The sequence below is a fragment of the Odontesthes bonariensis genome, chromosome 19, assembly GCF_027942865.1.
Source record: "Odontesthes bonariensis isolate fOdoBon6 chromosome 19, fOdoBon6.hap1, whole genome shotgun sequence".
NCBI classification, from domain to species: Eukaryota; Metazoa; Chordata; class Actinopteri; order Atheriniformes; family Atherinopsidae; genus Odontesthes; species Odontesthes bonariensis.
Window position 1 is genome coordinate 12312485 of NC_134524.1, and position 15557 is coordinate 12328041.

General features: G+C 39.4%; 1 protein-coding gene across 9 annotated transcripts in view; it reads right to left on the reverse strand.

Annotated features, from left to right (window-relative positions):
* LOC142369539 (adhesion G protein-coupled receptor L3) overlaps nucleotides 1-15557 on the reverse strand; it is a 215222-nt gene that overhangs the window by 50758 nt on the left and 148907 nt on the right. For 7 of the 9 annotated variants that reach the window (XM_075451890.1, XM_075451889.1, XM_075451887.1 and 4 more), the window contains 3 exons: nucleotides 13073-13258; nucleotides 10690-10728; nucleotides 528-711 (listed from right to left, as the gene is read on the reverse strand). In XM_075451890.1, the coding sequence (XP_075308005.1) occupies nucleotides 528-711; nucleotides 10690-10728; nucleotides 13073-13258 (409 nt within the window). The remainder of the gene's footprint in view (nucleotides 1-527; nucleotides 712-10689; nucleotides 10729-13072; nucleotides 13259-15557) is intronic. The other 2 variants (XM_075451891.1, XM_075451888.1) reach the window with 1 other exon arrangement.

The window sequence follows — 15557 nt, forward strand, 5'->3', positions numbered from 1 at the left end:
TTGTGACTTTTACACACACAAAAAGCGGCAGCGTATAACACACTCAAGTGGAGTGGAACATGAAAAAAAAAAAAAGAAGAAGAATTTTTTCGGTTTCAAATTGAAACCTTTAAAGAAGTCATGGGCATTTTGATTTATATTTTATTACATTTATACCTGGATTTGACAATGAAGGAAAATTAGTTTTTGTGATATCGGCTTCAGTCATTTTAGATTTTGTATTTAAACCAAGCTGCGAGGAAGTTGTGATGTAGTGGCCGCACTGAATTACTTCATCATATGATGCCGACTGGCTTTAAAAGTTGTTAGAAAAGCCCGATGAATGTCACACATTCTCTGAAAGTTCATGCCAAGTGAGCAAATTTCTGACTAAAAACGTATAAACGTATAAACGAAATCTGCTTCTTAATACGTCTGAGGGCCTTTTCTCTATGCAAAAACAAGCCCTACATTTGTTTCCATACATTTACAGTCAGTGGCATTTGCACGTTAAGGTGCAGTACTCAAATGTTTTTACATATACTTACGGATGTTGTCCGTGTTTTCTTGCACAATATCTGTCTTCAGAAGGTTATCAGCCAGGACAAAGGCCCCCTGCTCCACCGTGTCCAGTAGCATGGTGGCAGCCCTCAGCTGGTCGCCTGTGCTCAGCTCCCTCCAAGCCGCCCGGGCCTGTGGCTGCAGCAAATTGTTGACAGTCTCCACCATGGCCTGGGGAGACCAAATAATCGATTTAGTGAGAGGAAACTAAACTAGCCTGGGACTGCTGTTGTTTGACATGGCGATTTGATAAATGGTATGAGTAAAGAGAGATCAAAGAGAGTTCAGCACCAAAAAAACAAATCACACAATCCTGTGGAAAGTGCAGGAAAGAAGCATTAACTCTTTCGGTGCCATTGATGTCTATAGACGTCAATTTAAAAAAAAACCTTCACTGCCAAAGACGTCTATAGACGTCAATTGCGTTTTTAACGGAGCGGGCTGGGGGACAATCTAGCGGAGTTCGTCACTAAATCTTAGGCTTGTAAACACTAAACAGAGAATATACTGGCAAAATTACCCGCTAGGTGGCAGCAGTGCCACTATTCACAAAAAAAAAAGAGCTCGTTTTCTCAATTTTTTGGGTCAAACAGCTGTTTTTGGTGAAACCAACCTATGTTCTACTGTCTATTACTAAAAGACTGAAAATGTAGAAACAAACTTTTTTTTCCTAATCAAAGAAGAGAGTCTACTCTTTCTTTTGGTAATTTCGGTGTGTACATAGTCATAAGACACACTTTTCTGTGGGTCTTGGAAAATCAGTGAAAATACTGAAAAACACTTGGCAGTATGGGTGGCTCTGAACTGAAAATGGCTGGCAGCCAATGAGTTAATGTGACATCTTTTCTCATTTGAACTGAAAATTATGTAACACATCTAGTTAATAATTTTGTGACCATTTCCAGTTTATTCACAAATTATGCTTCTGGATGTGGATGTTCAACAGGTTGTGGCAACACCTGTACTCTGTAATGTCACTGGACATGTTTTTAGCTTTCTTTTGTTGCTGCTTCCTTTCATCTACAGGAAGAATTAATCATGTAAATGAATCAGTGCCAATGCTTACAAGACTAGAGGCCAGTTCTTGCATGACTTGAGGCTAGAGTCTTTAATTGGTGTGATAAATGATCTTCCATGCAGACAATCCCAATACACAAGTGTTCTGAAATAAACAGATGAAGAAATGAAATAACACACTACTGAAATATCCCAGTGGGTATAAAAAGTGTTAGCGGGTAACAGCAATTTGCAACCATTCAGTTTAGATCCGTGCTGCATATTTATAGCATTGAACAACTATTACACCTTCTTTAATTTCCCCACAACAATGCTGAAGCAAGTAAGCGAGAAGGAAAAAAAAACATCCTCAAGACAAGATGAAAAATTAAGAGCCATTAAAGATTTAAAAATGCCAATGGCAAGATTTATGAAGGAAAACTAATTGGTCAAGCAAAGCAACTCATTCCTTGTAGCACAAACCACAAAGAGCAAACCGAGCCTCACTAACCCTGGAAAAAAAAAGCTATGCCAGTACAGTACACTGGGTGGTAACATTTCTTATTATTAGAAATTTTTGTCCGAAGCCAATTATAGAAACAAAAGCAACATTTTGATTTAAAACAGAAACAATATATACATTAAACTTTAATATTCCCTCTGCACCGTTTCAAAGGCCTGTTTGTAAACTTGTTCCATCTTTAAGATGTATACAAATGGGAGGATCTTGCTACAGAACCTTCTCTCTGAACCTTTCTTAGAAATCCTGTCTGATCAACAGATTATGAAAGGGAATACGAGTTTACGTATGACTCCAAAATAGCATGGGGATCGGCTAAAGGCGCTGGGAAAAATCATGCGCTCGAAATAAATTCCTGATCAAAAGGAAAAAAGTATTTAAAGAGATCATACTTAAGTGCAAAATGACTCCTGTGTTACATTATTATGCTAATTATTACATTTATTTCAAATCAGTGTGGTATTAGAGGAGATACATGACTGACTGTATTAAAGTCCCTGGAGCACCAGCTTGCATTTTTTCCTCTCAAAACATAGCCTATGCACAGCAAGCCGACCACACACACACACACACACACACACACACACACTTTGCAAGTCTGATACAAGACTGAGCACACGCATCTAAACCTGCTAGTTTGCAGGAACATACACAACCTTGCAGAACGTGCACAGTAAAACAGTCACACATGCACCGGGGAGGCTACTAACTTTGATGTAATTATTCATTATCTGCAGCCAATCCCCAATCACACCTTTTGACATTCAGCAAGAGGCAGAGGTTGATTCATTCTCAATTAAGGAGTTCTTTTTCTTAGGGCGCAGACACTTTTTCCTCCCTCTGTTCAGCACTTTAAGATTTTCTTTCCTCACATCTTAGAACACTGAAATAATAGTTCTTTAGGGTGCAGATTGATGGGCTCGCAGAGGTGCCGTCTCCCCCTTTTCACATGCAGAGGAGTTGTATGAAAGAGTAAAGGGTGGAAGAATTACCCGACCTACGGGCCTGAGGGATAAGATAAGAAACTTGATGATGAGAGAATGTGCAATGCATAAACAAACAAATAAACAAACCAGAGTAGAGTGTACAATATGCATCAAATATTAATATAGGATTTAAGATCAATTTTCACACCTATCCTTCGGGTATTCATAAGATCAGCTGAAGGAAAAGCGATAAAACCTAAACTGACAGTGTAACATGTGGCTGCAAAAGATTATCAAATCACTGTGACATAAATTAGTCATAACTATCATTAATATACATATTGAAGGCCAACGTTGCCTCACTTATATTAATGAATGAAATCCCAAAAAAAGGTAACTGACACACTCTCTATGGTGGAAGAGAGAGTGTTTGCCAGTGTGCTTTTATCATAAGAAAATTAGCTTTGTGGGATAATCTAATTCAAACCTACATCTGTCTCCCCATTTGTTTATTATCACCAAACAGAATTTTATCTTAAGTTGCTGCAGTCATTATGCTGAAAGTTTCTTTCTCAAGACTCACAAATTTGGCTGATTTATTTTACAGTTTTAAAAAGCTAGAACAACCGCATTAAATGTCATTCTGAGTGAAAAATGCGACCACTCTGTAGTGTAGTTTGTTTACCTCTTTGAATGTTACAGCACTGCAACCCCATTTTTTTTCCTTCTGGCACTAAAGGCGTGGTACATTTCTATTAATTGTATCCAAGTTTTAAGTGTTGGGAAATGAGTGTTACAGTTTGGGAAAGACTCAAAGGCTTTCTTACATGGATATGATACAACAGTCGTTTTGGGAAATAAGAAGCTACAAAAACTTTTATTCCCAGCTTAGCACAGCTTCATTTAGTATAGATGATATTGGAAAATACTGAGCTAAATGTTAAAAAAGGATAAGAGTGGTTATTGCTCAGAGTTTTCTTTGTTCATATTTTCTAGCTATTTCACAGAGGCGCAGAGCTTATTTTTCCGATTACCCACGCGTAACTATGGTACACCTATTCAACAAAGTATTTTGCTGTTCCCAATCCATTTGCAAAGATGAAAGACGGTGCCTCGTCCACTATCTGATCAGAATACATAAAAACCATCCAAGTTGTAAATGGTGACATGGCGGATTTTTAAATGTCATGTGTTTCCATGAAAGCATCACCCTTTCCCTCTCTGTTAAGGGTCAAAATGATTTTGCTGACAAATCGTGAATCAAAGGGCACATATTTATTCACTAAAATGTCACCATAGATTGAAGCTCCCAAGAGAAAAAGTAAATAAAAGCTATCGAATGCAGTTCATGTCAGACATTTGTATTTGCCATTGAATGGAATATTGCTTGTCACCAGTAGAAAGGAATCATTTTGCAGTCTTTGTCTGTTCCAGGTTCCAACCCCCCCCCAAAAAAAAAACAACTCACTGAGCCATTACCGTGGAAACTGAGGAGTGAGTGTATTTAGCAAAAAATAAAAGTCTTTATTTATATGCTGGGGCTGATCAGTTATAGAATATGCAAAGTTTTAGTCCAGTCATTCATTCACCCAGCCAAGGATCATTTCATATTTTGCATGTATGAAGAATTTATAAAGTACTTCTTGAGTTGGCACAGCAACATATTGGAACTGTGCCATAATTGTAATATTTTATAAGTTAGTAAAATGTCAGTATGGTTAAGTTAACGTGGCAGTGATAAGGTTTAGGATAAGATGTTTACGATTTTTGGGTGGTTCAACTTCAGCAAAAAAAAAAAAAAAAATGCATGCTCTAGTTCAACAATATTGCATAATAAGAGGGCTAATAAACGTCAACCAGCACAGATGTTTGTGTGATGATGCTCTTCCAAATTTAGAACTGTGCTTCAGTGTATTTTTGTTAACTCACTTTATGGGGAAACTTGTTTCTCACATATTACACGTACAGTGCAGGCTAATTGCATTTCTGGTTTATTTTACAAAATGTTGCAAGATCAGTGTGAAAAAGGCGCATTTTGCCTCTGATCCACTGACGGCTGGGATAGGCTCCAGCCCTGCCCTGCGACTGACAACTGGATTAAGGATGGAAGGGGTGCTGGACCCAAGCAACACATTCCTGCAACCATTAAGCAAATTGTTGTCAAGAAAATGTTAGATTTTCTCACAGACAAATAGACAAACTAGCAAAAAAGTGGCTGGAAGTTGATAAAAAAACAACAAAAAAAACCCTGCTCAAATTCACTTCCTGTTACATGAGGACATGCTAGTCATTAACTCGAGTCACTGCTAGAATGATCCAGTTGAAACATGGATGAGGACTGACCGTGAAAAGCTGCAGTGCACAGCCCATTTAAACCGATGCAGAAGGAAAGGAAGGAAGGGAGGGAGAGGTGGACATTAGTATGAGCTTGGCCAGAGTCCAATCGAAGTGGTGCTGTGTGCACCTCTATCGTGCGCTGATTGATGAAATGAACTCTGGGTCTGGGAAATAGATTCTGGCTGAGGCTGATCTCCCTCTCTTCCCTTTCTAACCAGCTCTGCACACTCAGTGCTCAGCCCCTCACTTCTCCTTGCTCTTCCCTTCCTGTAAACCAGTTGCTTCCTCTCAGTTGTTCAGCCACAAACACTGAGGGCTGAGCTCAACATTAGAAAAAATAAAGAAACACTATTGCACAGACATGGTGGGATGTCTTGTTCTTTCTGTCCTGTTCTATCTGACAGGAAATCTCTGGGCACATGAAGCTGTTGCAGCATTTCTGCCTTTCTTTTGCCTTTTTTATTTCACCTGCCGGCCAAATAATCCATCTTCTTTAAGAATTCCTGAAACCCTTCCACTTGAATATTTTATGAATCCTTGACTCTCTATTAAGAGGGTGGTTGTTTCTGAGCAGCTAAGTTTCCAAGGGATTACCTTTTATATTTCTAATCTTCATACCATGAGTTCCCATAGTTACTCTGTATTTACCTCACAGACAGAGATAACCAGGCCTTTGTTGGAAACAGCTTTTTGTTCAAGATGGTATTCTAAGGTATATTTGCATATCACAGCTTTTCTGACAGAATTACAATATATATACCGTATATTGTCTAACATTTCAAACTGCTTTAAAGCTTACAGCAGTCTGAACCTTGTGTTAATTCACCAGTTATAACTTTGAATTTGAAAAGGGAAGCAGGGAATGTGGGGGATAGATGACTTTGGAATGGTAGAAATACATGGAAACTTCAGTGTTCATGGCTAACATGACTGGAGTATCTTGAAAGAGGAATCACCATTGTGTAAACTTTGTTTAGTTTCTTACAATAAACCATTTACTTCTCTGAACACATGTGGTTGGTCTACCTTTGTTGCAACCCTACATGCTGAATCACACCTGTACCAAGATTCAAAAGGACTCAACTCGAGAACAGACTGTTTACAATTTTCTTTTGAACCATTCAAGGTTATTCTCTGGTCTTCAACAGCTTAAATTCCAAGAAAAAATAAAAACAAAAATCAGTGACTGATTGTTATGTTGCAGTGAGCAGCAGACCACTCTTCACTATAGGTACGTGCTAGTGAAAAGTATTGATGCTAAACTCTGTAGTGGAGGCTGGAATAGGAGATCTCTTTCAACAAATGACTACCTGGGACATTATATCATCTAGGTGCATTCCTGAGTGCGGAACCTCCCTCTGTTTCGCCTGCTTTAAGGTCATCCTGCAATGCTACACTCCCGTGGTCATCTTTTCATGCAGAGGTGTCATTTTAATGAGGGTCAGAGCTCAATATCCTCCTCCTATCTGGAAAATTCACACTCACTTGGCTCCTACTGAGGCCTGAAATGTTTTTCTTTTTGTTTGTCGTTTCTTTTTGGTCTTTTTCCTTTTTTAATGCTTTGACGCAGGGACAGTCATAATATGCTGCACAGCAAATCCCCAAATGGAAAAAAAAAGAGAGGCTGTTGACAGCCAGTGTGTTTGACTTTGCAACAGCATGGATGGATGTAATCACGGTAATTGGACGACCATCATGTCAACGTCTGTAAACAAGCTGCCGATGATATGACCAAAAGGCAAAGGAGGCAGGGCGCCATTTTTATCATGTTTGTTCAAAATCAAAGGGCACAACAGAGAAACATTTCTGCAGGGGGAATACAGAGCAAAGAGTTTATCATCAAGCGCTTTGTTGTCTTATCAAGGCAAAATCTTATTCAGTGGGATTAAATCGGATATGACATGAAGCAGATATGACTCTTTAGAATGATTCAGAAGTTGTCAGAATCTTTGTTTCATCTGCACAAACTAAACAGAGGCGAGGGAATTTCTAAAGGCTGAGATCTCGGGATGAAGCGCATTGAAGTGTCATTTTTGTGTTTACTCCTTAAAAAAAATAAAGAGTTCTCAGCCAAGAATAGAATCACTTCTTATCTGATTTAGACATCAACAAAAAACCCGATAGTTTATTTTGGACAATGACTCTTTCACTGCAACAACACCTGCAGCTCCCACAATCTGCCTTTGCCCACAGTGCTGTCACTCTGCTTTCAGCACCGTGTGCCTCCTCGGAGCAGAGGAACAGCGGAGGCAGGTGCGTCTCTCATTTGTGTTGTATTCCTCTGCTAATACCTCTTATGTCTACCCCCAGGGTCCTGCTGGAGAAAACATTGCCCAATTTCCCTAATCAATGAAAGTCCCTGAAAGGCTGGCAGCATGTGGAGTCTATGCCTGTGTTTACTAAAGGCCACAGATGTTGCTCCATTATGTTGGTTTGTCAAGTGAAAGCTCTTCACTGTAGTTTGAATTTGTCAAGCCACTGAAGCTGATCTGTGCGTTCAGTTATTTACGGTAGCATGAAGTAGAATTAAGTTTATCCACCAAACTGTGACAACAACAGCATACATTTACAGGAACAATTTGACCAATATGAGGAGAACGTTGCATTCGATTTGTGTTTTGCTTGAAGCTTCTTTAGCTGCTGCAATGTATACTTGTATTCAGTCGCTGTATACTTGTATCAACAGGACTGTTGAATGGATTGTGATGAAATTGTGTGATATTATGAGTCGCATTTTTGCTTTTTAGTGAATTAGATTGACAACTACAGTGATTAAGGGAATGATGTCATCTTGGGTATAGACATTTCTGTTATGATGAATGTTAAAGGTTGAGGAGGAGATGGTGAAAAAGTTAATGTTCTTTTGCTAGGAATATCCAACATTGTAGTTATTGTGCTCTTCACCATGGCAACTTAGACACACTTGTGTCAAATCTAGTGATGAAAAGTAGTGTGACAGACAAATCAGGTCTGTCCCACAGGAATTTAATTTGCATATCTATTCCATATGATTCATAGGTCTCTTCATATAATGTCATAGTTCTCGCTTTTTCCAGCTCTGATGATATCTGCAGTTGAATTTTTGATGTTTTAAAAATCTCTTTCAACAAACAGGCCCTTTAAAGATTGGCTTCATTCATTTTGTTTGCCTATGTCAGTAAATCTTCATTTTTGGCTGGGGAAGCATAAACTTCAAATTTTACACAAACAGGATGGATGTTTTTTGGAGAGACAATTTAAAAAGCCAATTTGTGCATTATTGGTATCCTGGTGAACATTTAAGGCAACACATTTGTGCATAATGCAAAATAAACTACAGTTTCCTTGTTTACATTAATATAGTGTCCTGAAACAAATATGTTTTGTCTAATGTTGTCTTACTATTGAAGGAATGTAGTTTAAATTTTTACCATCAGTAACAGAGTAATGGCCCTGTCACACTGTTGCGTATGAGAGAAACATATGAGTTGCGTATGAAAATTATCACTCATACGCTGGTATACGCTGACATACGCTGACATACGCCAGGGGAACGTTAGGCATAGGTTGTATACGTTTCAAGCACGCTGGCACACGTTGGCATACGTTGACATACGCTGAGGCAGAAATAAATTTTTGAACATGCTCAAAACTTTTGTGCGTATGGTTAATACGCTAAGCATACGCTAGGCATACGCTGAATACGCTAGAGGTACGATATAGGTACGTTACTGATAGGTCGAGAACGCTGGACATAAATTGCCATATGTTGGCATGATGGTGTACCGTACAGCTAGCTTATTTATAGCCTCCGCCCGTCTGCCGCCGATTCACGGGAGCGGTCAGGAGGAGGAGTTGGGGATCTTGATCGCTCAGAAGCATGTAACTCATCAGCCGCAGGTGCATCAGGCATTTCAGCAGGTTTGGGTGAGAATGATTCTTGTGTTTTTTTTGCCTTTTCCTCGGCCCAGGGCCTGGGCAAACGACGATTGCTTCTTGGGAGGCATGATCGAGATGAATGTCTCGAGAGATGTTGATAGCGCATCGTCTACTGCAATAATGGAGCAAATTAATGTGGAAAGGCTGCTGATATAGGCGCGTTGAAACGTACGCTGGGCATGCGCAGTTCATATGCTACTCATACGCTAGTCATTCTTTATTTTCAAGGACTTTTCGTGCGTATGAAAATTATATTATTAATTTTCATACGCAACTCATACGCTTCTCTCATACGCAACAGTGTGACAGGGCCATAACAAAGACTATTTAATGAGGGTCGGCTTCAAAGATAACTGAAGTTTAATACCACCAATCTTCAGACCGTTTATAATTTTTTTTCAAGTTTATAGTCTGGAATCTACACTATCTAAAGAAGAGCTGTTGCAGTCAAAATGTCACCTTTGTGAAATAAAGTACCCACAAGCAGAGCCCCGAAGTGTCGTCTTTGTTGTTACTGTCACAGGTACACCACCAAACTTCACCTTAAAAACACTCGCACTGACAAACCCATCTGTACATACAAGCTCACTCAACCATACACCAACATACATAACACTCGGATGTCATCGGCACAGTTGCATGAGTATAAATAAACTGCCTTCTGACAGGCCGCGAAGGAATTGAGGCAAAATACATGTTGCTTAACAGGAGTGCTACGGAGCACACATATAAAACAACAGCTGGCTCTAATGTGCAGCTTAATTTAAGCCATCTGTATGGAAGACAGGGATGTCAACTTCTCCGAAAGTTCTCTTCTCAAGGTAGAAATTATTCTGATGACAGCTGAAATGTCACCCCTGGGATAACAATAATCACTCAGTGGCCCGAGAAAAAGCTGAGAGAAGCGAGAGAATTTCCTGTAAATTGGGACAAGTATGTATTATGCAGCAGGGAGAATCATAACATGCGATGCCTTTGGCTGACTTAGTGGTTAGAAGTTGACTCGTTGGTGTAATGAGGTCACTTCTTCTGGCTCTTAAGAATATCTTGATAAATGTGGGAGTGCCTGAGAACTTGTTTTTTTTTCTTTCACTGGCAGTGCAGATGTCATAGCTCTGAAGCCTTTTTTTAAAAAAAAAAAAAAAGGATTGAGAAACCTGAGAAATCCACAATGGATATATGCCATTTGAACACAGACAAGTTTAAGCCTCATGCACAGGTTAAGCAAGAGAATATCACCATATATGCATGCAGAGGGGGATGATGACATAAGATATACATTGGCAAGTGTGGCAATGAAGTTTGACCCTTTGATTTAGGCATTACTGACTTTGACAATGTGGCTCCATGTGTCAGATCTCCAGTAGCTCTTGCCACTTCAAAAGGCCAAAGTTCAAAATCTATGAAATGGTGACGAAATGAAGCATAGGAAGGAAAATTTGATCCAAATACCTGAACATAAAACCGACATAAGCGCTCTCTCTTCTGCAGCTGCAACCCAAAGAAAATACAAAAAAGTTAGCAAAAAGTAAACAAACTCACAAAACACCAGATGTTGAGACATACATAAGTAATTTTTTTTTTTTTTTTTATCTCATCAGATCCGATAACCTTTTCCTCATGGTTTGAGTTCTTAAAAGTCACTTGACAAACCCCAAGATGGTCCTAATATGTCTTTCACCCTGAATGGCTTCCATGCGGCCGCTTTACTGTACTAAATGATGCACTGCTGCTGAGATGGTGATCCTTGTGCTATGTTCTCACATCTCTGCAGAAGACTTCTGAAGCTCTGTTAGACTGACCATTGCCAAAGGCCCCACTTACTCAGTTTTATTGGACAGCCAACCTAAGGAGGAGTCCTAATGTTTTCACACCTCCTCTATCTCACAGTCACTGAGGTCATTGTGCTCCTGGGAGCACTGAAAGGTTTAGAAATGGTTTTACACCCTTGCCCTGATCTATGCCTCACTGCAGTTTTACCATGGAGGTCTATAGAGAGTTCCTTAACGTAATGGACTGATTTTTGTCCAGAAATGCAGTGTGAATTGTGGGGTCTGACAGACACAGATATGTGCTGGTCTAAACTACATTGGCTCCATTGGCTTTGTAGCAGATGAACTCCAATCTAGTTCTAGTTACATCTCAAGGTTTGTTAAAGCAAGCTTGATGAATCTGATCTTAATTTGGAGTGCAACAGCAGAACATCTGAACATTTGATAAACCAGAGACTTCATTTATATGGATCTGAAAGACATTATCTTAAATATCTACTTGAGGTTTTAACTTCTAACACTTTAGTGTGCAAAAAGTAACACAGTTGGAAGTGAGAATGCATTGTACATCTTCTCGAAAAGAAGACTCTTGTGTTAATTAACACTAAAATGAGATGTGGAAGGCAAGTGGGAAAATGCCTCTTACACCCTTAAACATGGCATCGAGGTTCTCAACTGTCTTAAGTTTTATTTTACACTTGGGAGATAGTTAACTTACAAACCTCTTTCATCACTGAAGTAGAGATAATGCTAGCATAAATAGTCACCAGAGCCCCTGCGTGGCTTAATAGCTCTGTTCTGGTACCACGCTAAATCCCATCCGCATCGGCACCAAGGAGAACCATTTCCCTACCACAGCCCACTCCACTGGAAATGGTCCCGCCCATACCGTGAGCTGACAATGACAAAGATCTTTCTGTTTGCCAAAATTGTGCTTTCACTGCCTGCTGGCAGAGTGTACTGTGCTTTGCCGTCAACAAAAAAAATACATACACACACACAATTTACGTAGCTCACTGTAGATAATGTGAAGAAAAAAAAAAAAAAATCAACTCTGGCATAAACGGTAGCCAATGCCTGAGCAAGAATTCGGATTGAGTTGGGGCATTATTTTCTATTTAGACGCAGCATACTGCAAAAAAAGCAGTCGATGTATCTGTAGAGAGGAGAATTTTAATCATAAGGTTGCCTCTGTATTCTTAAATAAATTATCCTAGTTGTAAAATCCCAATACATCTGCTGTGTTGTGCTATTTTCTCAACTTTATAAGACAAATGATAGACTAGAGTAGCATTTTACACCACAGCAGTTGCCTCTACATGGACTGATGTGTTTTATGAGGAACTTTTGTTTCCCCAAGAAATATTACAAACTCGCAGTGCTCCTCGATGTGAATTCACTCATCATGCTCCCTTCTGAGGCCATTTGGGCATCTTTACTGCTTTCCCTCTCCACTGGAGAAAACTGGCACTAAAATCTCAATAGGGGACATCTGTGTCTGTTGTGGCAATGAAATAAAAACAGTCCCAAAAAAGCGATCTGAGAACAGGTGTTAATGCTCGTCGTCCTCAAGTGAAGCCGCTCCAGCAAATTAACGACTGACATTTTGAGTTTTACTGATGTTTGCTTTTCTGGCGGCTGCTCAGCAGACACTAAGTATCATTTCTGCACGCTTTGCCTGAGTGCCCCTTTCCGTGCTCTGCTGTGAATTGGGGAATAAATGCATTAGCTTCAAGTTCGGCAGATATGAAAAGCTCTGCACGTGCATGGTTAAGATCCAAATTGGAAGATTCATATACTATCCCAACAGTAAAAATCAAGCAGTTCAAATGTAATGCTGTTGACAAGCATGACAAATGAATAACATCTTCTAAACTACATCAAGATTAAAGTGACTGAACTTATATTAGAAAAGTTGTTAAAATTACTGATTTGAACAGGCTGTTAGTGTGTCAGAATATATTTGAAAACAGAGGAAAAATAATTTAAGTGCAGTTGTGTGGATTTTTTTGTTTGTTTTTAATTCATTTTTAAAATAAAACAAGCCCCTTTTCCTTCATTACCTTGTTGAGGCTCCGTGCTGCACTATCTTTACCGCCTGGCGTGAAGTTCCTCAGCTGCACGTCGAGGAGATCCACCAACTGAACCATGGCCTTCACTGTGTATGTGATGTCACCTGCATGAAGGTTACTCTTGGTTTGCTCTGCCAGCTCCCGAGCAATGACCGCTGCTGTCTCTCCGGCTTTTATCTAAAGGCACGGACAAAGGTACAAGAAAAGTCAATCCACTTTGAATTCAATACATGATGAAGATACATGGGAATACATTTGAAAATTCAGTATACAAGTATCTACCCGAGATACAAACACAGTTTGACCCAAATGTTTTCCCAAACTGCCGCAATGCTGCACAGAATTAATGTGCGTACACTGTACTGCGTATTGTCTCACACAACAGAGTGTACTCTGGGGCAAAATATTTTATCTGCACATAATTATGAAACGATTGAAGGAATTTCCCTGGATGGCCTTCCACTTTTATGAAACAAATGCTGACCAATTCACTCTATGGAAAGCAGAAAACATGTAACAAAGATGACAGATTCTTTTCAATATACGTCTTTGTTACAAATATTTGAAATAGAGATTTTGGAGCCGCAGGATTAAACAAGAAAAAAATATTTTGGGCGTTTGCAATTATGTCTAATTTTCTTTCAAAAAACAGTTAATCTTCCTGTAAGCCATTCATCAAAGCAAAACCCAATTTGACAGTTTGTATTTCCATGTTTCTTTTTCTCACTACTGAGGTAAGCAAGCATTCAAATATCAAAGAGGACATCACGAGCCAACTACAGATTCTGGTCAGATTCTTGATCCTATCAGAATTCAGGCTCAGGGGTGCATCTCTCTCTCTTGCTCTTTAACATTACCTGGTATTTACCAGCTTCTTCAGGTGAGTTATCAAAAGTATTAAAAATGGGGGGGGGGGGGTTAATGCAAGGATCCTTGAGCAACAAGGGTGTCTTTGAAAAGTGAAAAGTGTTACTTTAAGAGTTATTCCTTTGAAATTGTGATTGTTAATACTGCATTCATTGTACCTCAGGAGAATGAGTTCAAAATAGGGAATTATGTCATTTTCAACCTCTGCATGTTTGGTGTCCTTTAAAAATCAGCTTGTCGTAGAATTCCAAGTGATTTGTGGAAAGAAGTTGATTAGATAGCATCTGGACGCAGGTGGATATTACAAAAAACAATCAAACCCATGAAATGGGTGACATTAAATGATGCACCTCTGTACGGTCATATCAAATCAAACCTGCCCCACATAAACCTAGATGGACTGGACTAGGTGAGGCTGAGTGGAAAGCAGTTTGGAGCAGAGAGGAGGCAGACGTGTTGAAACATAAGCTCTGAATATTGCCCAACTTCCAGGCAACTAAACGCCTACTAGATACCTTATCCTTTACAGTTTGCTGCTCTCTGTAGCAGCAAACTGTTGTAAATTTATTGCCATGTCTGTCACAATCTTAAAATTAAAAAGGTGATTATTTCTAAATCTGCCGAAACGCCTGTACCACACACTTATAATGACTAATAATATAAAAACATGCCCTTTGATGTCAACTAATTAAATGATATTACATTTTAGCCTCCTCTTAGCCATGTATAAGAAGCAAATAAAAACGTTTTGTGTGATGCCATGTTTTTCTTTTTTTTCTTCCATAAGCTGAGATGACAGAGAAATGACTTTAATGAGTAATGCATCTGACTGACAACACCCATACTTTTTGCTCATTGCAGACACATCTGCTGTATGCCTACAACTATACTGGTGGAAAACAAACCAAAAAAGAAATAACTTACTCTGGCATCACCTGCTATCATTGCCTGTGAGTTTATTAGGGAAGGTAATTAGGCTTCTTAAATTGGTCTTCACAAAGGTGTATGCATTAAAACGTGTCTTCGGAAAATATCTTCCTCCTTAGCCTCCCTGCACTCATCTCTTAATGAGGGGGAGCTGTGTAAATAGCTCTGCTTTCCTTTTCTGTCTCTCTCTTTCTGCACGTCTGGTCTAATTTCTTTCTTGCTTTATTCTCTACATCTTCTTTTCTCATTTTGTCTACCAAACCATCCGGTAATGAGCAGTGCCACACACAGGACAACGACTCTGGATGTAAAATAACGAAGTGCCAGATGGGCATTCCGAATCGCTGACAGGTTGATCTTCATTAGAGCCTTCCTGTCTCCACAGCGACAGGCACACTGCTCAAGTGTGATTTCCTTTAAAAATAAAAAAGATTAATGGCGCTTTTTGCTAAAAATACAAGCATTACATGACTGTCGCAACTTTCTCTAGATTTGAACAGGCACTATTCTACATAGAACTCACGCTGATACAGTATATTTGAATCTATGCTACACTGGCAAAAGAAAACCCTGAATAAGTTTGCTGTAGTCTATTTTTCCTCTAAACAGCAGCAGGTAGTGGAGCTTTTATTGCCCTCCTGAAATGGGGCTGCGGCATACAGAAATGCACCTGATAATTTCT